A 20,872-nucleotide genomic window follows, 5' to 3' on the forward strand; every position below is an offset into this window, starting at 1 on the left:
AAGAGAAACTTATCTTGAATGGTTTGAACTGTTAAAACGGATGCAAACATGCACTTGAATGTCCAGTGTGTTCTTGCTGCTGTAGTGGGCTGTACAGTTCCCTTTATAGCAGCACTCTCTCTAGTTTCTGCTACATTCCTGAAACAGAACAAACTGCCAGTGTAATCCATGAGCCTTCCTGCTCCCTGCCCTGAAAAACGTTGCCAAAGCTAAAAAGGGAAAATGCTTCCAGCAGGGACTCCAGAATTACTTATGAGATGAGAATTTATACTCTGGGCTGTTAATCCGCTGTTGCAGCCTAAAACCCAGGAACACAAAAATGTAAGCACAGTGATAGGATGGTTTGGCAGTTTTCCTGTGATAATGCTATCTCAAGAAATAATCTGAATGCAGTATGGGACGATGCAGAGTAGGATTATTAATTTTACTGAGTTGCATAGTTATGAGTCATGTCGGCTCTCAAGCAAAGAGGTTTGTGTGGTAAAGTAGCTATATCACGAAAGGTGCTGGTTGGAGCTAAGGGAGGGCATTAGTTTTATTTGTGGTGATTGTTTCTGGGATCATTACCACTTCAGGAAAGGTAGAGTGAAGTGCATATTCTGTTTGCAGTTGGCCTTGATTTATGGGAGAGGGTTTTCTATAACGGGTTTTGCACAATCCTAGATCTTGCATGCTGTATTGGAAGAATGTTTGTTTTGCTTTTGTTATTTTAGCTCATTATTTAATAATTACTGTTTTAATACTAAGCCTCTCCCTTTAACACTCCATTTGTTTTCTTTTTTTTTTTAAATAAATAATCCTTTGATAATATGTGATATGCTTCAGAATCACCTTTTCATGTATGGTTTCCATTGTAATTTGTTGGTGGCTACAGAATGATAATGCTGAGCTACCTAATAGAGATGCAAAATTTTGAACAAAAATGTAAAGGCTTGTTGGGGCCTTTCTAAAGATTTGGCCTTTAAAATCTTCATCTGGAGTTAAGACTTTCTTCCTTCCTGGCATGGTGATAAATCCTCCCACTTTCACTGCATTAGGGAAGAGAACTGAATCACATTTTTGAATCGAATGCTTGGGAATTGGCCCAAGATCAAACTGCTTGCTTACCTGCCATTTTCTCATTTTGTTTCATTTGCAGAATTTTAGTAAAAGATAAAAGGTGAAGCAAAAACATCTGAAAAGCTATCGTAATGTTTTTGTGAAAGCAGACAGATAACCTGCCACGTAGAGAAATCTACGTCTGTTCAGGGCCTTTATTGTATCTTAAAAAGTACCAAGTCCTACAGGGTTAATAGACAGGAAACTGCAGCTGCAGCCGACTAATACGGAAGTCAGATTTTTGTGTAACAGACAGCCTGAGCAGGCCGAAAGGTGGGGGGCGGGGGGGGGGGGGGGGGAGTTGGAGAGTACAGTATCTGGGGTGATACTGGTATTTCTGGTTATGCTCTGAAGCATTTTTATAAACAGGGAGGGCATGCACTGAATGGCAGCAACCCTCTGTGACAATGCAATTTCAGTTGTATAATAGTTTTTGTGGAAATGAGACATGAAGTTTTTCCTATTTAAGGCTCGGCTTATCATAGTAGCTAAAGAAATCACACTGTCAGTATATGGTTGCTACGGTAGGTGTTGATACACTTAAATTCTGGAATAGGAGAATTCTGTCAGAATTTTCAGTTATTAATTTCAGTCCCTCCTGTGCACGTTCACTTTCGGTATGTTTTGCTCTCTTCCCGTGGCCTTCCTTTCTCCGTGCAACACATTACAGAACCAGCAGCAAAGTGAATTTAGCTTTTTGTTTCTAAAGAATAGCTTTTGTGACCTGGGTGAACTCTTCCTCCTGCAGGTTTAAAATACCCAAATGCCTTCAGTAGTGGCATGTTGAGACACATTTGCTCAGGCAGGCAGTCTGCGATCGCTTCCCTCTGCTTGGAAATCTGTGTATTTCATACGGGGAGGGCACATTTGGGGCTTCTTTTCAAGTTTCTTTTGCTGAAACGGGCCTAGCTTAGCCTGTCTTCTCTATGCACAGGATGGCTCCTGCTTGCCAGAGCTGCACAAAGATAATCGCTCAGGAAGTGTTTCAGCCAATCCCCTGAAGCTTTACATTCAGATTTACCAAAGTAGCCAATCCGGGATTAGCTTTTATTAGGAAGACAGATCATCAAGCTGAAGTGCCAAGCCCTTTCTGCCTGAGTACTGAGAGCCTGTCCTCCATGTTTTATAAGTATTGACATAACACTGTGTTAACAATGCATCCACAGAGGTAAGCCTTACTTTTTACATTTTTTTTTCTCTAAGACCTATGAGTTGTGGGTTGAGAGTGTGATTCTCTGTGTTTTGTTGTGCAAAACTCACACCACAGCACTTTATTAAGTTGGAACTGTTTAAATTTGCTTTCTTGGGTCACATGGTTAGTAGCCATTAGCCACAGCTTTATTTTGCAGACTGGCAAAACCTTGGCATACCTACTTCTTCACAGGAGGATGGTGTTTTTAGAGTTTATCAAGATCCTGGTATTCCAAAGAAGCTTTCTCTCTCTGAGCAGTTTGCCAGCACTATTGTCTGTTGTGTCACATGCCTGCTGAAGAGAAAATGGAAGCTAGGGAGCAGATGCATTTAACTGCCCTACAGGGAGTCAAGCAGGGATAATGGCAGACAGAAGAACAGGCAAGTTTACCTTTCTAAACAGTGAATGGAATAGCTAAGATAAGTTATCTCTGAGAAAATATGGGATTTTTAAAAACCTAGACATCAGCAAAAAGTGCTAATGGCAGATTGTAGATATTGGGCCTAGGTGGTGGTGTGCTGTTGCATCATGTTTTTTATGCAGCTTATCTTAACTTAAAATGATTATTGAACCTTTTTTCTTGCAGGAGTAATTAATACAACGTGTTTCTCTTTCTGAGGGACAATGTATGGTTAATATTTTGTTCCTTTAAAAGGGAGTTTTTATGCTGCAGATTTTGGAAATTGGTTGCTGCTCAATAAAATGCAGCAGTACATCTGTTTACAAATCTGATTCTTTGTGGAAAATGTTTTTGAACTGTTAGCTTTCTTGTTTTACATAGTTCAAATAAACTAATGTACCTTTTATCTGTGCCTTTTTGTTTTACACTGTATCAGCCACAGTTCTGTGTTGTGGAGTCCAGAGGATATAAAATCATGTGTGGTTCATGACAGTAGTACAGGTTGTTCGTTCTTGTTTTTTTCTTTTTTTTTTTTTTTAAAACTTTTGGTTTAATGCTACGCAATTATTTCAAGAAATTCCTTTTTGATCAATTCCCAAATCTGCCAGCCTGTTGTATCTTCTTAACTGGAAAAATGAGATGGGTGCTTGAACAGTTGGTAAGTAAGCAGCATGTTACTCTCTGAACATTTTTAATAGTTTACCAAACATTTTGTTTTTACTGGGTCAGTTAGTCCAGTAGATGAAGTAATGTTAGTGGTTAGTCATATGAAAAATCAGATTTGCTTAGCGTCCATTTTAAGGGACTTGTACGTGTAAACTGTTCCAATTTGAATGCACTATTTTTTTGATAATTTGCCTCTAAAGTTTGAAGCTTATACTTCCTGTTTACCTGAGGCCAGTGAAAAATATTCTGCTTGCTGTTTGTTCATAGATCATTAATTACCATGTAGGGTAAAGCGCATTTTCGTTGTTCCTTAGGCTTTTGAGGTGTGATGAAAGCGTTAGTACTCAGCAATGAAGTGACCTTATGAAGTAAAGTAACTTATGCTTAATGAGCCTATGTTTCTGATACTATACAAACTATAATCTCAGATAAACTTGCTTGATTTATAACTAATTTAGAACATTTTGTGCCCTTTATTAAGATTTTAATTGTAGCGCTTGCATGCTTGTTTTAACAAGCTCTCTTTCAGTGATCACCAGTATTGTTACAAAAGCAGAGGAAGGATGCTCTTTTGTGCTTTTAATATAATTTTTGCACTTAACAGTCCACACACATTCATGAGTTTAGGAGAGAACTTAGAGCTAAGCTAGCTTTGCAAACGACTGCACCGAGGCACAGTTACATGCTAACTTTTATAGAAGGTTGTCATCTGTTTGATAACATTCTGTAACAGCAATTTACCTCTGGTTATTTGTTTGCCAGTATGAGTATCTTACTTCGAATATCTCGCTGTGCTTAACAGCTCCCCCCCCCCCCCAAGGATTAGATTATAAGAATGTCTAGTTCAGTTTGCAACCTGAAACACTGCTGGGTTATGCCACTGAGTTTCATGTGATAGCATTTTTGTATGCAATTTTAATATATTTTTCAGCATATATAAAAGTGCTAACACAGCTAAGAAGTTATTCTGGTTTTTGTTCTTCAGTTGCTAAAACCAGAAATTACATTTGGACATAATTTTCCTAGCAGTAGTTTATACACATTAGCAGTTTACTTTCAGTCTTAAATAGTGCACAACATAATATTTGCTTAATATGAGGAAGCAGGAGTAAGTGATCTGCAATCAGAAAGCTTGTATTAAAATGGCTCCCACAGGTTTTGTTAAACTAGGATCTGTTTCAAATCTGCACCTCCAGACACACTGCTGACAGTGAAGCATATTTGTATAAGCTGCCCTTGTACATGTAATGAAACATAGCATCGTGAGTCTGTTAAAGTTCACTATTTTTAATCACTCAAATATAATTCTTTTATAGTTCACAAAAAATAAATGTCTGCATTGCAGCAAGATGTCTGAGGCAAGGTAGAGACAGCAGTGTTGTTTTACAGATCAGCCCAATCGCACTGCTCCATGGAGTACTTGAGCCAATAGAAGCAAAGGGTAGGTTAAAGATTGACAATTGCAGTGGCAAGACTGAGAAAGGCCTTCTGGAAATTTCTACCATCTTTGTTCCATCTAAGTAAAGCAAATTCAGCCAAGCTGAAGAATTTCATATATTTTTGGTGCTTTGTCAAGGTATGATGTTATCACTCACTTTCATAGATTGCATAAGAAGCACTCTGTGCCGTTTTTTCTACTGTTCAGGACAGATGGAATGTGGGGTTTTGTTTAAGTGATAGACGCGGGGAAAAAGCACGTATTCTTTCTACCCAAGATTTTACAGGACGGGATCTTGTTAATATCACAATTAGACAGGACATGTATGAAGCAACGCAGCTGAGGTTTATTCAGCTTGTAGCAAATGGCCATTATTCTAATGTAACTAGCAGTTAATCGTATAATTGCACTTTAAGTTTTCTGGCTACTAGAGGGTAATTTGAATTGCCCAGGATGAATATGATTAGCCATTATTATTTAGTGCCAACATCCAGTTACTTTTGTAATTAGCTGGACAAAGAATGCAGTGGGGGAAAAACAAAGGAGCGATCTGGATTATAAATTATGATGAAAACAGTAGCTTTTTAAAAGCTACATGCCTGTCTCATTCTTTGCAGGTAAACTGTTTTAGTTGGAAGCTAAATAGTTCTTGGGAAAAACTGAGTGATTTCTTTAAACAAATGACACTACTTAACATACTGAGAATGAAAAAAATGCAGAGTATAAACCAATCCAAATGTGACATTCCCCCCCTCACATCAGGCAGGAGTATTGAAATGTAGGGGAAAACCTACCTTGCTACTAAGGAAGCATGTAATAAAAGGAACTTCATGCTCAAAAATCGTAAATAGGTAGATTATGTTACAAATTTAGCCCTTTATATCAGTGTCCACAAACTTCGATTGGCTCGTCTTCCTGAGCTGTCTTCCATTTTGTGATATCAGTTTTGTTTGTTTGGGGGTTTTTTGTTTGTTTTTGGGGTTTTGTTTTTTTTTTTGCTTTGTTTTCAAGTGTATTGGCCATGTGGATCCAGTAGCTGAAAAGTGATAGGTAATGGTCAGTTTTCCATAGTAATGGTGCCACTCCAGCATAATTGGTTGAAGGGTGATAAATCTCAGTAAAAGCTCTCCTCTGTCTGGAATTCAGGATATTAATTTGGATCTCCTAAATATCTTGGAAGTTGAACATAACCTTTGCCCATGTAGAATGTAGTAGACAGCAATTTTCAAATTTGCTTGTTTGTGGATCCCTAATATTTTTCCCGTGGGCACATGAATCCCATTCATTATAGTGAATTTAAGCCTGTTAGACTAGGTTTGATTTACTTAGTTATTGTCTGCAAACCCCTTAGTAGTAGTACACTGGCTTTGAGGGGTCTGCAATCCAGAGACTGGAAACTGTCATAGTAGGCCATCAAGCTTGGCCCTTTAAATTGTAGTTAGAAAGTATTTTAAATATATTTATTAATAAACATGTCATGTATTCATGGGTTAAAGTCTAATTTAGAAATAGCTACATAGGAACTGAGTTCTATTTATTTGATAGAAGTTGTCTGTCATTCTTATGTTAACCCTTTATTGCCAATTGTCATAGCATCTGTGTTTCATACTGTGAGATTAAACCCATGCTGTAGCAGGATGTTAACATCCATAATTTAGCCAGTATAAACCTTTACTTTCAAACATGATTGTTCTCAAATTATGTTTTTAGCATCTGAAATTTATAGCTATTCTGGTTGCCTTGCTTGGGCCTCAGCTCTATAGTTTATTGTCTTAAAGACGACGATATGACACCAAGGATCTCCCTCCCTCCCCTGATTTTTCTTTTTCATAAAGCTATTTTGAACGCACACTGAATAAGAATAAGGTTTTAAAAAGAACCTAAATGTTCTTTAAATTAAATATATATATTTACTTTGCTTGTTATCAGAGGTAACTAGCTTAAACATTGCTGTATATAGATACCTGAACAAGCATTTTGTGTATGTTAATTGCTTAATACAAATTAAGCATTTTGCAGGGAATTCTGCAAAAGGAAACGTAAAATATGAGGCGCTAAAACTGGAGAGTGAATCTAAAACTGAGTGATTTCCTTAGTAACCTGTGACTTCACAAAACTCCCTATCTTGTGCCTTTGTAGTTAAACATTTGGATGTCAGGTGTCCTTTTGTCATACTTTACCATTTCTGATATTTAGATGCTTGCTTCAAATATAGCACTGCTGTTTAAATAAGAGATACTGTTATTGAATAAACTGCTACCATTTTAGCTACAGTACAGGAATGAGGCAGTGCAGTGCTGTCAGACGCCATTTTAAGAATCCTGCATAAATAGCATAGCTACCGATGAGTAAGAGACTGTTATAGGTGAGTGCTTATACAAAGCTGCTATTTATTCAGCAATGGCATGCAAATATTTTTTTCAAGTTTTTATTGAATGCAGTTTTTTGAAATCATTATTTAGAATTGCTACTCACAAATGTGATATAGGAAAGGCAGGAATTATCTTCAGGATGAAATTCAGTTTTAGTGCTTATAGACTTAAATCAGGGCTTTTTTGTTTTATTTTCTGTTAATTAGAAGGAAAAATGAATTCCATAAATATATAGTTCTTGATTTTAAATTAATGTGTTTATTCCCTAATGTAGATCTAGATTGTGTATGTGGGCATTAGCTGTTTTGAGTGGTTTTCCATATCTGTCAGTTTTTCTTGGTTAAATGTCAAGGTGCAGTAGTTCATCTGCAACTTTTAATTGCTCTTTGTAGTTAATATAGGTTAGAGCAGCTTTAAATATTTTTGCATATGTACATTTTTTCAGGTAAGTACTACTACTAGTACAGGAATGATTTTCCTAAACAGAAAATTCAGTATTTTATTTACTGATCTGAAATTTGAAAAACTGAATTTCATATAAAAAAACCCCACCCTCTTTTCAGTTTAATAGAGAACATATTTAAAAATTAGGCAGCTAAGTTCTTTTTGCATTTTTACCCAAGTATCAGTAAATCTTGTGTTTGCAATCCTTATTTTTTTTTCTTTCTGTCCCCAATTATCCCCAAAGGAGTAACCTCCACCCCTTCTCCCCTCATTCAGACACGTTGAAATAATTTGTGTGAAACAAATTAGTTTAACATTTTAGAAAACAATTTCTTCTTTCTTTTTTTTTGTAAGTTTTGTCAATGAGACTAGAGAAGTTTTAAATGATTAATTGGTGTTCTAGTCAATTGACAGTGAAACTGGCAAAGCTTAAATTTCAGTTGTGTTCTTAAAATATGTTCCTCTGTGTTCATTCATCTTAATGAAGAAATAAGAGTACCTTTCAGAATGACAGAAGGTATTTATTGTATTCATCTGGGTACTTAATTGAGTATACACCAGTATCATTTCTGATCCGCAACCTCAGTGCATCACATTCATAGTACACATGCATGATAGTAATGCATGCTATCTGAAATAACAACTCTAAGCCCTGCAAAAGTGAATTCTCAAAATAAAATTGTCTAGAATAGTCTACTTGATCACACAGTTACTGTTTCCATAGAACTAGATGCTTGTTTATAATTATTTTGCTGCTGGTTGTAATTTTCTTTTTATTTTGTTGTGGGTAATAGTAAGGTACCTGTCATTAAGGACCTGTTTTTCTTGAATTATTTAGTTTGAAATCTTTTGCTAATGAAATTTCTGCATTTGCAAGTCTGTGCTTTATAAAGCATTTTCAGACTATTGCTTATATTGCTAGAAGGTGCAAAGGTGAAAAGATCTGTCAGCTTTAGAAAAGTTGCTGTAAACTTGCTGTGAATTGCTAGCATGTATTTACAAACTTGAGTCTTAAAGATTACCACTACAATCATCACTGCCACCATTCAAAGAATGTCATGTTGTGCAAGTCATAATACATTACAGCAAAAAACCCAATGGGAGATGCTTCTGAAGAGCTGTGAATTTTAAGTGTCTTTTATAGCTATGTCTAATACGCTTATTTAACTGCTCCCCCCCAACGTTTTGATTTTTTTCAGAACAATCTCGGTGATTTTCTTACATACTTAAATGTTTGTGCCCTTAAAAGATGGAGCGAGATTAATTATAGTAAAGAATATGGAGATGCAATCTGTTCCTCTAAGGCTCAGTTTTCATAGTATAGTAGATAATTTCTGAATTTTGTTTTAGTTGTGGGTGATGCACAGTGCACGTATGTGTGTATAAGATATATGCACCTCCATTGCTAAGAAAAATGAAGAACCTTTCTGTCAAGTGGTGAATGCATTTTTGACTGTTCATTTACACTTCAAATCTTTGGGAAGGCTGTCTTCAGGCATCTTTTGTGTGATTTATCAGAGATGTGTCAAGTCAAGATACTTTGTTCGTCTTGGAACTGCTTATGAACTGCTTATGAAGAATGTATTTCTTGTCTCTATGTATCTATTGAAAGAACACTTAAAAAGGTGATGGAGGGAACTGGCTGAATTTCCCAAATTAAACTCATTAGCTGAAGTTACGCTGTAACTAATACGTAGGAGTCCTGACCTGTAACACCCCTGCAGTGCTAGGTTTGGGCCCACAGGTGCAGAGCATCTTCAGTCAGCTCTGTAACTTCCCCTGCTACTTTGGTCAGGGATGTTGGAAGAGTTCGTGCTGCTACTACTACTAGTTCCTGCTAGTGTTGCTGTGTGGATCTGTCACACCCCTTTCTCAACTCTGTGTCTTTTTGATACTGACTTGTAGCAACTACCCTATCTTTCTTGTTGTATCATGTTCCCCTGAGGTTGTGATTTAAGCAAAATGGCAGCCGATAGGTTTGAATGAGTTTGGAATGTTATGATTGCCTTAATGTAACTTAAATGTGAGCCGCTGCTAAAAAGATATTACTCTTCCCCCCCCTTCCCCACATATGGTACACTCCCATTTCCTCTTTTCTGCAGATCCAGCTGCACAGTGAGCTGGATCACAGAACTGATTCACTTAAAATGAACATGATTTCTGGAACATGAGGTTAGGGATTGGGGAAACCATTACTTTTAGTAGCAACCTTCGTAAAATGATCTTAAGACTTCAACCTGAGTGTCGTAAAGACTTGTATGTCCTAGTCTGTGGCTGAAACTGGATCTGTATTTTAAAATCAGGTAATGTGTGCTGCCAGATTACTTCATTCTTGACAGAATTAGTGTGTATTATTACATATTTACCTGTGTGCGTTAGTAATCATATATACATGAAGTTTTAAAAATACGTTTTTTTGTTACGATTTGGTGATATTGAAATAGGATTTTATAAGGGGGGAGGGGAAGAAAAAAACAATGCAACATGGGAAGAGAACAACGACCCCATCCCGTGAGCCCATCCCTTCCCATTGCTTAGGAAAGAGAATGGGTAGAGGCAAGTGGTGCATGAAATGTTTTGGTGTCTGCAACACACTGCCAGCTCCTCTTTGCTGGAGGCCCTCTGGGAAAGGGTATAAAAAATGTGCAGTATAATTGATCTGCCCATGCATAGTAAATTGGTGAGCACTGTAGTACGGTCAACCATGTTATGCATTTAATCTGCCCATGCAAAATAAATCTGAGAAGCATTGTGCTACAGTCAACTGTGCTACACATTTACCATAATTCTGGTCACATGGGTGCCTTTCCTTGCTACTGAAATTAACAGCATAGTCCATGAGCTGGGAGATTGGATGCTGGTAGAATAGAACTTCTCTTCAGTGTTTTATGACTTTAAAGAGCTTAATTTGTAAATTATTGCTATATACAAATGACAAGTAAAGAATAATGATTTCTGGAGTTCATGGATCTTCTCAGCTTTGGGTCTTCCATACATTGAGCTTGGTTAATTTGTATTTAAAATTTTTGCTGACGTAACTGTCCTGTTTAGAAGTGTGAAAGGAATTGCAACCCAACCCCCTGGTAACTGATAGTTGATTAAACGTAGTTTTGACAAATACCAGACTAAAGTCCTTCTGCTGGTAAGTTTTAATTTGTTTAGGAAGCTGTTTTAACTTATACCAGTAACAAAACTCCTGCTAATACAAACTGTTTGTCAGGCTGAAGAGTTTCTCTGATATAAATGTAACCAAGTCCTCAGTGTTGTTTCTGAGTTCTGATTAGCTGTCTGAGGCAGATTTAACCACAGTGGCTAAAGCAAAGGTCTCTAGCTGTCCTCTTAGCCTCTGTGGTAGAAATAGCTGTCCCTAGAGCTGGGATGGCTGAATGGAATCTCAGTCCACTCCATAGCAGCAGTAGTTCACAGTCTGCCATATCAGTGTAAACTGGTATCAGCAACAACTTACATTAACAGACTAGATAGTAAGTTGTCACTACAGAGGAAAAGATCTACATCCTACTTGGCTGTTGTACTCTGGTGATATTAACGGACAACTCTGATACCTGCTTCAGACACCATAATCTCATTTGTCTATCATTTTGAATTTGGGTTTGCTTCAACATCATATGTTTTGTTTTCTCTTTCATCTACGATAGTCATATCTCCAAAAATGGTGTGTAACTTAATATTAATTCTAGTTCTTTTTTCCTCTCCTTTCCACCTTCCTTCCCCAAAGTGACTTAACTAGCCAAATTCATTGAGTTATTTTCTTGAATGGCATCACTATAAAAAAGTAGAGTATCAGCAAGTCAGATACAGTTTGTCATCTACTTAATCATTTAATCCTGCCTGGAGTGAATTAAAACTGTCTGTGTAAGATTGAATAGTAGTAACAAGTCTGTTCCATTTAGTCTTTATTATACTTAATAATTGGTGGAATTGTATTGCAAATAAATTATAAATACTCAGTTTTCTGTTATATAGTCTAGTTTCACAATCCTTGAAATTATTTATTTAATATTTTTTACAATTGCATGTTACCTTCTAATTTTGCAAGCTGTTCTGTGTTGCTAAATCTGTTACTTCAGCTAATCTGTTCACTGATGCTGGTGAGTGTTTAAATGTTAGCAGGCATCTGTCCGCACAGTTTATAGAGGCCTTAGATTAGGAGCTTACAAGGAACAGAATTCCTGTTTGTCTGTCACATACAATTTATAGATACAGTGACATAATTTTCAGTACATGTTACAAGGCTTTCATTAGTATGAAAATGTTACCTTTGTAATTGCTAACATGCAGCATACATGTGTACCTGGATTGTTTCTCTACATGTTTTGGTCAATGTATACGCTGGCAAACAGCAAACCTTTCATTTAATCAAAAATTCTAATATAGTTGTATTTGACAGTGTTACGTTGAACTTTTATACATGAAGTTAGACATGGGAATAATAAAATCTATACTATTCTAATTTACTTTTTTGAATCCTGCAGCTTGGCTGAAGAGGAAATAAAGGCAGAGCAGGAGGTGGTGGAGGGGATGGATATCTCCACTCGATCCAAAGGTGAGTAAGAAGGAATATTTCATCCATGTTCTATGACATACCAATATTTGTAAACCAGGATAGTGAAACTGTGTAATCTAACATGAAGCGGCTCTTGAGTGAAGACTCAAGACTCATTGTATTTTTTACAATAACTATTGTATGTTAGAAAGTGTTTTCATTTTTGCTTGGTTTTCATGTCAAACACCCCCCCCCCCCCCCCCCCTTGTTATTGCTGGTTTATGAATAACTAACTTAAGTTAAATGATGAAAAATCATCAGCCTCTTTATCATCTCACTTATCATGGCTTCCTTTAAAGTACTTTTAGATTTGCAATGTAGGAAAATATAGTAGAAGTAGTAGTAGTAATAATAATAAGGTAGTATTTCCTCCAGTAACGAATCCTAATTTTCCTAAGAATAAAGAAGAGGAGTAACATTTCTGTTTCCACAAAAATTGGTCCCCTGAGCAGTATGTATTTCATGGACATTTACTTATCTATCCCTGACATGAATTAAACTTGGTGGTGGAATTTCATGTGACTGAGAATTTCTGTCATTTTGGTTTCTGGAGTTTTCCCTATGAGTGAGTTACTACAGGCAAATGATGTTATTTCTCAGTATAAAGCAAGCCAAATATGTAACCACCTGTATATCAATGTAAATATTCCCACTGTCATTTGGAGTGGGGGGACAGAAATGCCCTTCAATCAGAATACTTTCACGTAATGGTTTACTCCAGTTCATTGTAATTGACTGCCAGCTGCCTGTCCATCTCCTTTTGTACTTGCAGTGGACTTTGCAGCTCAGTTTACTTGAAAGCCATTTCTGTAAAATGGCAGCAATGGTTACTACCATCCTTTTTAAATTTTGGCACATATCCACTTAGTCTTCACATTTCTACTACAGGGGTCATAAGTCTAGTTAACTCCGAATGTGCAGATGTAATTGTCTTGCAAGTGTGGCACAGATCATCTGCATTCCTTTGTCTTTTGATAAGGTAGCTTGGGTAGATAACATGGTTATAAAATTGCATTTAGGTCTTATTTGTACTAATGGACAGTAAATTTCTTGTTTCGGTTATCATGGTATGGTTAGATGAGGTAGTACATATGATCTGACAGCTCAGAAGAGATTCACTTGCTCCTTTTGCTCCTTCTCCCTGTCCTTTTCTCCCTTCTCTGCTTCTGGTCTTGCATGTCAGTCTGTACCACTGGACTGTTTTCGATGTTTACTTATCTCTGTATTTCGGTTTTCTAAGCCAGCAGAAAGTAAACTATTTTTTGTTGCTTTAATGATTGCTACTGAATGGGGTAAGCTCCCAGCTTTGCACTCCCACTGCTTACTTCCTTTACGGTGCTTGTCAGATCCCAGCCACTTGAACTTTCTAACTTAAAAACTGCAACATTTTTCTGCTGTTGTAGTGACCAGTTTGTTTGTAAAAGAGTTTGATGAGCATGAGAACTTGATATAAGAGACGAAGGGGTTATTAGATGCATTTAGCTGCCTATGAAATCTCACTTTCATTTCTCCTTGGAAAGACTTTGGCCCACATATTAGTACTAACAAGAATTTCACTTGTATCAAGTGGGCTAAACTATTAGTCATGTCACTCTGACATAACCAATGTCTAAAAGTCGTTTATGAGTCTGATACCTATTTATGTAGAAGTCTGCATTTTAGTGCTGTTGCTTTACTCAGCCCAGAAACAGGTGTATGGTCCATACAAAAAGTTGCAATTTCCTTACGTTAGTTCTAGTAGTGGTCTGACCTCAAGGTGTACTGTTTAAGGGATTAAGCTCACAGGAAACTTTTTACTTTTTTTTTGTAGAGTTAAGATGACATTTCCCAGGACAGTGAGCTGATTTAATACTCACAGTTATTGAAAGGGTCAGTCTTTCATCTCCCAACCTTTTCAGCCATGTGATCTTGCAGCTCCTTTTGCTTTGTGGGCTCTGATCAATTCAAATAGGTCAATTCAAAGGGAGCTAACCTGGCAGAAAGACTCGTGTTTTTATACTGAGTGAGTTTACTGTTGATACAACTCCCTGAACGAGCTCGTAGGCAAGCTTTGGTAGTGATTGAAAGGAGAGTGGTTTGGAAAACAAAGGCAGGGTCACCACAGTGCTAGTTTACACTGGCCCAAGTTGTCATTGTGTGGAAGTCACTGGTCTGGACACAGTAGGACTCTTAGTGTTTTAAACACCAGTGAGAGTGATCTGAACACCCTTTGTATATCACCATAGTAAAGATAAAACTTAAGAGGTTGAATTAATTGAATAATAGTAATGGAATTGATATTTATTTAACTAGATACTGATATACTTTAATTGGTTTGTTAAATTTGACATGTCTGTTGATGAAACCTATGCCAGCACCATTCTAAGGGCAAGAATAACAACCACCCACAGAGCCTTACAGGTATATATTTTTTTCAGTGAAGAAGTGATGTGGGTTGTGAGGAACTCTTGAGACTTGCCTATAAGCCATCTTGCTTTGTTGTATTCCCAACCTAATCTATGAATTAGTGGTAGAACTTTATACTAGTTGAGTATGTAGTTTTGCATAGGAAGTAAAAGGATCGTAAATGTCTTCTGCTTAGTACAAGAGCTGGCCATATTATAGGCCTACTTAAAATTAATCTTTCTGGACTTCTGTTATTTGGATTGAGACAAGTTTCTCTGTTAGTTCAGTACAGTGTTTCTGCAGCAGAAAAGTCAAACCAGAATTTTAAAACTGTTGTTATATTTCCGTAAGGGTCTAAACTGGTAGGATAGTGGTAACAATGTTTCCTCTTGTAACATTAATCTTGTTCAGAATTTTACTTTGTGTGTTTTAGAAGGGATGTAGATGAGGAAATTGACCCCGTATAGACAAACCCTTAAGGGAAGCATACATCTGCTCTTGGCTTGTTTGGTTTTTTTCATGGTCTGAGAAGCCGGTGTGGGAGTTCTATCAGTGTTATTGCATAGCTTCACATTTGTCCTGGAGAAGCTGATATGCTGCAAGTTTGTAACCTAACTTTCTCTGCTACAGTTTTGTTTGTACAGCTCATGTGAGAAACTGATATGCTGCCAGCTTGTAACCTAACTTTCTCTGCTACAGTTTGTTTGTACAGCTCATGTGAGGCCGTGTCTAAAGAAAGTTGTAGGAAAGTAAAGTAAATTGCTTTAAAACCAATTAGCCTGATGCAGACCTCTTAATGAACATTTTTGTTTTGGTATAAGCAGTTTAATTTTAATTGCTATAAATCAATTCCAGTTCAGTTTAAGCTAAGCTGAAAGATGCATTGTTTAATCTGCAACAAGGGTGTTAACGTAGCCTTTGAATTGGTTTAAGTAAGGTGGTGGTTTCAAAGCAGCCTAAGCTGGTCAAACTGCTCGATGCAGCAGTTTTATCCACTTCCTTCCATACCTAAGCTGGCAGGAAACTAACTGAACCATAAAACATGAATAGTTTTCTACTGGCTTAGTGTGCTGAAATGCCTTGGTAGACTGCCAGAACTGGTGTTAAGAGAGAGGGTAGGGATATACCAATTGGGTGAGGAAGTATAGAGCTTTGGTAGCCAGCATTTAGATAGAGTTAGGCTGTAATGAAACTAGAGCTTAAAATCATAGCTGACACATCTTACTTACGCTTTATAATGTGATATGCAAGAATGAGTCTATAGCTGTGATCAGAGCTATGTAGCCCTACACGCTCATCTTCAGCTGCATTTTTCTATATTTTTCTATAGGCTGGCACTGATGCTTATGCTGTTGCATAGTAAGCTGTATCAAGCAGCTGATCTAGCTGAAAATTGCTCATTTTTTGTAGTATCAGTTTTTGCCCGAATCATGAACTGATTAACCCTGCTATTACGCACAAGTGCCTGTCTGCAAAAAGTTGTGGGGACAGACATCTGGTGAGGTGGGGAAGGGAAGAGGAGGCCTGAGTTACTGTAGCAGTTATAATTTAGATCTGCTTATAAGCTGTGCATGTGCAGCTTTACTAAAGACAAGGTTTTAAAATACACTACTCTTGATCAGAACAAGAAGGCATAAGGCATCTGAGAACTGGAAATAAGAAATGAGAGCTTAAAGAGAATAAAAGGAGTCAAAAAACACAAAATGGAGTCGCAGAGGATTGCTGTTTAGCAAAGGAAAAAGGCCATGGATTAGGTTATTATGATATTTTGTCCTCTGCATATGATACAGTAACGTGTCTGAGAGAAACATCTTGTTATGTTACTGTTCCAACTCTATGGCCTACTTTTTAACCTTGTTTATTAATTATTTCAAGATAGGGCTTGCAAGGCTTTCTGGGGAATTTTTGAGCATTTCCAGGCTGTGGTTCCAGAGCAGCATAACCAACTTAATTGTTTGGTGCAGTTCTGTCCTCACTTGCACATGTTCTCTTTGGACAGCAGTGAACTCTCCACTTGGCATTTTCATCCTATTAACCTGGAATAATTTAATTTTTATTTTTTTTTTTTAATTCTCAGGTTAGTTTTCTGCTAGTGTATCGTACCTGCCAACAATAGTTAGCTGTGGTGGCAGATGGACTTCCATGTAGGTTTCATATGTTTCAGCTAGTACTGTAACTATTGCCTGTTTAGTGACTAGTCAAAAGGAGCTCTTTAACTCTCTTCTTCCCATCAGTCATACATCCCTTATATTTCCTTTGCATCTGTGCTTGCTCTTAGCCAGTCCTCTTCTGAGTCAGTTAAGAACTTGGGTATAGAAGTAGTTTTCTACCTGCTTATGTCCCTGAACCAGATTACTAGGCAGTTGGACAGATTTCATTCCTAGGAGTAGACTTGCCCCCCTCAGTGACAGCTAGTCATTAGATGGTTTTAGCTTGTCATAAAATTACATACTGAGACACTACTGCTTAACAGTGAGAATTCTGACTTTTACAGCTTTTGCGTTGCTGCAGATTTGTGTTGAAGGCTTTGGTCTTAGGGGCTTCTCTCAGTGGTAAAAGGTTTGGATATTTTGAATATAAATGCAAAATGACTAGTAAAATGGAATTTCCAGAATACATTATATATTTTGTAACAGTTTCATAATAATACCTTGTGTATCAACTTTCTGTGCAGTGATACCAAGTATCTAATCACATGGCGGTGAGATTCTCACTCCAATGCGAAATGTAATTTGAGAATCCTCCAGTGAATAGCAGTACAGCCTGAGGCTTCTACCTGTAGTGCAGAGCCCTTGTTACTTTTTAATCAACAGGGGGTCTTTGGGAGTGCCTTGGGGCAGCAAGTCCCCCTACAGCCACGCTCTAGCTTATAAACAGCTTGCATCTCTTATATTGCAAGTTGTTGGGAAGTGTTTCTTTTTCTTTATCTTCCGAAGTCCTACAATGGAGAAAAAAGTAACAGTGTCTTTTTGTACTTGTGTAAAATTGTAATGTAATAGGAGTTCATCAGGATTTACACAACCATGGCTAACCTCTGTTATTTATTACATCAAGCAACTGGATTGAGTTAATTGCATCTGTTGAAGTTTCTGGAATGTAAACAGGGCTTTAGTGGTTGATTGCAGCTGCATCATATTTCAAAATTCTGGCATAAGATTAAAATGCCTCAGAGTTGAGTATCAGTTCTAACAGATTTATCCATGATTTTGTTAAGTGTTTTGAAGATAATTAAGCTTTCTATAGTATTACAGGTAAGGGATTTGGGAAATCATAAATCTTTTAGCAACCATCCAGGATAATAAATATAACTGGGAGACTTCACACTTCTGGAATCCAAATAAATTATTACTTGAAGCCTGTTCTATCAAATCGAACTGTAATGGTGCTGACAGTGGAGTTAGTGTTGCTCCTTTTTCTCTCAGAATTCTTCATTGATTTCCCACAACACCATTTAAAGTACATGCATTCAGAACTTTTGAGGAGGAGGAAAGAAGACAGAAGTGACAGCCTAGGTGGAAATCAGTTTTCTGGTTTTGTTCTTGTTCCTTCTAAAGGCATAGTTACACATTTCTGTGGGGTAATGACAGCTTAAGCAGTCTTCAGTCACCTTTGTATTCTTGTACCTTCTGTCATTCTGCCTTCTTTTTTAAGCTAGCCTAGCTGTTTCTTACAGACATCAAATGAATTCTTCATGAAACCGCTTTCAAGAAACTTTTATTCTTTTGTTCTGTTACATTTCATCTAATTTAATTCCTTGATCTGGCTCACCAAATGTTGTCAGAACTATTTGTGTTATAATAGAAAGGATAGCGTGGGATTGGGAATTAATGTTAACAGAAGTAGCCTTGGGCTGGCTCTGTTTAAGTAACACTTCTGCTGAGTGTCTAACTTACATAGAACAATTGACTAGGTTTCTAATTGGAAACATGCAGAACTTTGCATATTTGACCCACTTGCATTGAGATACCAAGAACCTGCTTCCATTGCGGAAAACTTTTATTGGTGTAACTAAGTCTCAGTTTACTGATAGTTAATACTGTTGCTGGAAGACTAAAATAATGCTTTCACTGAAAAAATGCATTGCTGTTTCTGGTTCCTGGAAAACCAAGATGACTGCTAATTTTACCATCTTTATCACAGCTCATGTTGAAAAGCTTTTTTGATTTTTTTTTTAATTTATTTATTATTTAAATAAATGTGTTTGAGTTTCCCTCTTTTCACTTTCTGAAAATTTCCAGAGCACAAAAGGTTTGTTCTACAAGCAGTAGATATTACCACTTTATAACAGCTCATTTTTCATAGAACATGTATTTAAAATATAAGAAAATTAGGTACAGAATTTGAATAACTAACACTCTTCATGAAAGTTTGGTAAACTTGATGTAGTTAAGATAAAGATAAATTTTTTGATTGTGCTTTATTTTGAAATGTAAAACTTTTCTTCCCTTCCACACCAGCTCAAAAAAAGGGTAATTCTTTGCTGATGGTAAAAAGCTTTTATCCTGTAATTTCTGTGCTTTTTTTGGGAAGGCTTTTGTTTTGTTTGCCTAACTTTTTTGTGAGGTTGAATTTGAAAATCATGATGTATAGTAAGACTGATGTACTCAGGCTTTTCTTAATTGGCTTGCTGTCCATTGCACTGAGGATGCAACACTAACGCAATATATTCTGATCTAAGTCAGACCTGCCACGCTCGCATGCTCCTTCATGCCAAATTTCCATCCTTTTCCTTTATACTGGTACTGTCAACTTCGGGACTTGTTGGTATGCCAATTCAGCTGAAGTTAATTTTTGAGGTTTTTGTTGGGTTTGGCCGTATCAGTTATCTAAACTGTCTTGCTTCCTGGGTGAACAAATAACAGTGCTATAGAAAGGAAAAGGGAAGAAAGTGTATCTGTGGAAGGGTACTGTGAAGCCTTAACTTAGATCTGTGTAACTTGCTGTGGATTTCAGCTCTCATTAAGGCCTTATTGGTAGAGAAACTAATGCAAGTATAATAGATACTTAGAAATACACGTGTATACGCCATTTCATTTTTGTTTTAGTCTGGAATTACTTTGATTGCATTTAGCTTAGCAAGTTTTTAAATTAAAAAAACATATGGAAAGGAGGGCATAAGGAAGTGTAAGGTGTCACTGTCAATAAGTCTTTAGTACTGAGCAGTTTATGCTGTGTTCTTACAGTAAGGCAGGTTGATGTTACTTGTTTACAGGAAGAATTACATTTGGGTATCATGGGAGAAGCAAGGAAAAAAACATCTATCTTTTACACATTTTCTGAGTTGGCACTTGCTTCCATTGAGAAAAACAGGATCATTGCTATTGAATGCTTACAGTACAGCACTTGGCAATGTATAGAACATAGAAAATATGATTGTGGTCTATGCTCTATATGCTGCAGCAAGATAAGATCCCTGATGTACAATAATAACATACTTTTCTTTGTTTGTTTTTATATTTTTTTATAAGGTAAATTGTATTAAGTCACTATCATAGTTCATCTGCTTAAAAACTGCATTACCATCACACAGAACTGGACTTCTAAAATAGTCATAAAGCGTGAAATAAAGTTGCTTTAGGGTTTAAGTATGCTTTAGTCTGTCTCCTGGGAGCAGTAGTTACTAATTCTTCAGTCACATGATAGCATACTGAAACAAAGATTTTAAACTTTAGGTGAAGCTCAGGTTAGCTTGTTGTTCCCCAGTGGATGGTTTGTGAGAGCACTCATAGGTGCTTATGTCAACCTTGGCAACATTACAGAGCAATTAATAATAACCTAGTGTTGTAAAACCAGGTAGCTCTTAATGAGAATTTAAGAAGTTATTTCAGGTGTCTATTTTTTCACTTGCACTGGAAACACGATTTTGAAATAATGCTAAGAAAGCAAAATCACACACTCAAGAATCAAGAAATAAGTGGAGTAAGGTTGCTTGACAAAGTAATTCATTAGTACAATTTGTTTATCAATGAAATGTTTGTTTATTATTTTACTGTAATGCCCTTCATTTAGTACATAGAACATTTAATTTCCTATTAACCTTCTGAGCACTGAGTTAACTGCAAGTGATCTCAGTCTTTTCAGTTAGAAAAGGTGGGTGCACAACTTGATGCCTATCTGAAAAGTTTGGTTCAGGTTGACTTGCTCGGGATGTGATAGGAGTTTTGTAGAAGCAGCAGGGAGATTGCAGGGATATGTGCAAACTGGCGACGAACTGGTATGGTGAAATACTCTCCAAAGTGAGACCGTTCTTGCTCATTAAACACCTTTTTGAAAATATTTGACATAGAAGAGGTCACACAAATTCTTGCTGTTC

At 36.9% G+C, this 20,872-nt stretch overlaps 1 protein-coding gene across 4 annotated transcripts in view; it reads left to right on the forward strand.

Annotated features, from left to right (window-relative positions):
* Positions 1 to 2,224: 2,224 nt before the first annotated feature.
* The window catches only part of ZMYND8 (zinc finger MYND-type containing 8), a 59,922-nt gene continuing 41,274 nt past the window's right edge, over positions 2,225 to 20,872 (forward strand). For 3 of the 4 annotated variants that reach the window (XM_059827360.1, XM_059827361.1, XM_059827362.1), the window contains exons 1-2: positions 2,225 to 2,266; positions 12,104 to 12,174. In XM_059827360.1, the coding sequence (XP_059683343.1) occupies positions 2,253 to 2,266; positions 12,104 to 12,174 (85 nt within the window). In that variant the 5' untranslated portion in view covers positions 2,225 to 2,252. Of the gene's footprint in view, positions 2,267 to 12,103; positions 12,175 to 19,016; positions 19,029 to 20,872 lie in introns of all 4 variants that reach the window. The other variant, XM_009817306.2, reaches the window with a different exon arrangement.

This window comes from Gavia stellata, chromosome 20 (assembly GCF_030936135.1).
Source record: "Gavia stellata isolate bGavSte3 chromosome 20, bGavSte3.hap2, whole genome shotgun sequence".
Lineage (NCBI taxonomy): Eukaryota > Metazoa > Chordata > Aves > Gaviiformes > Gaviidae > Gavia > Gavia stellata.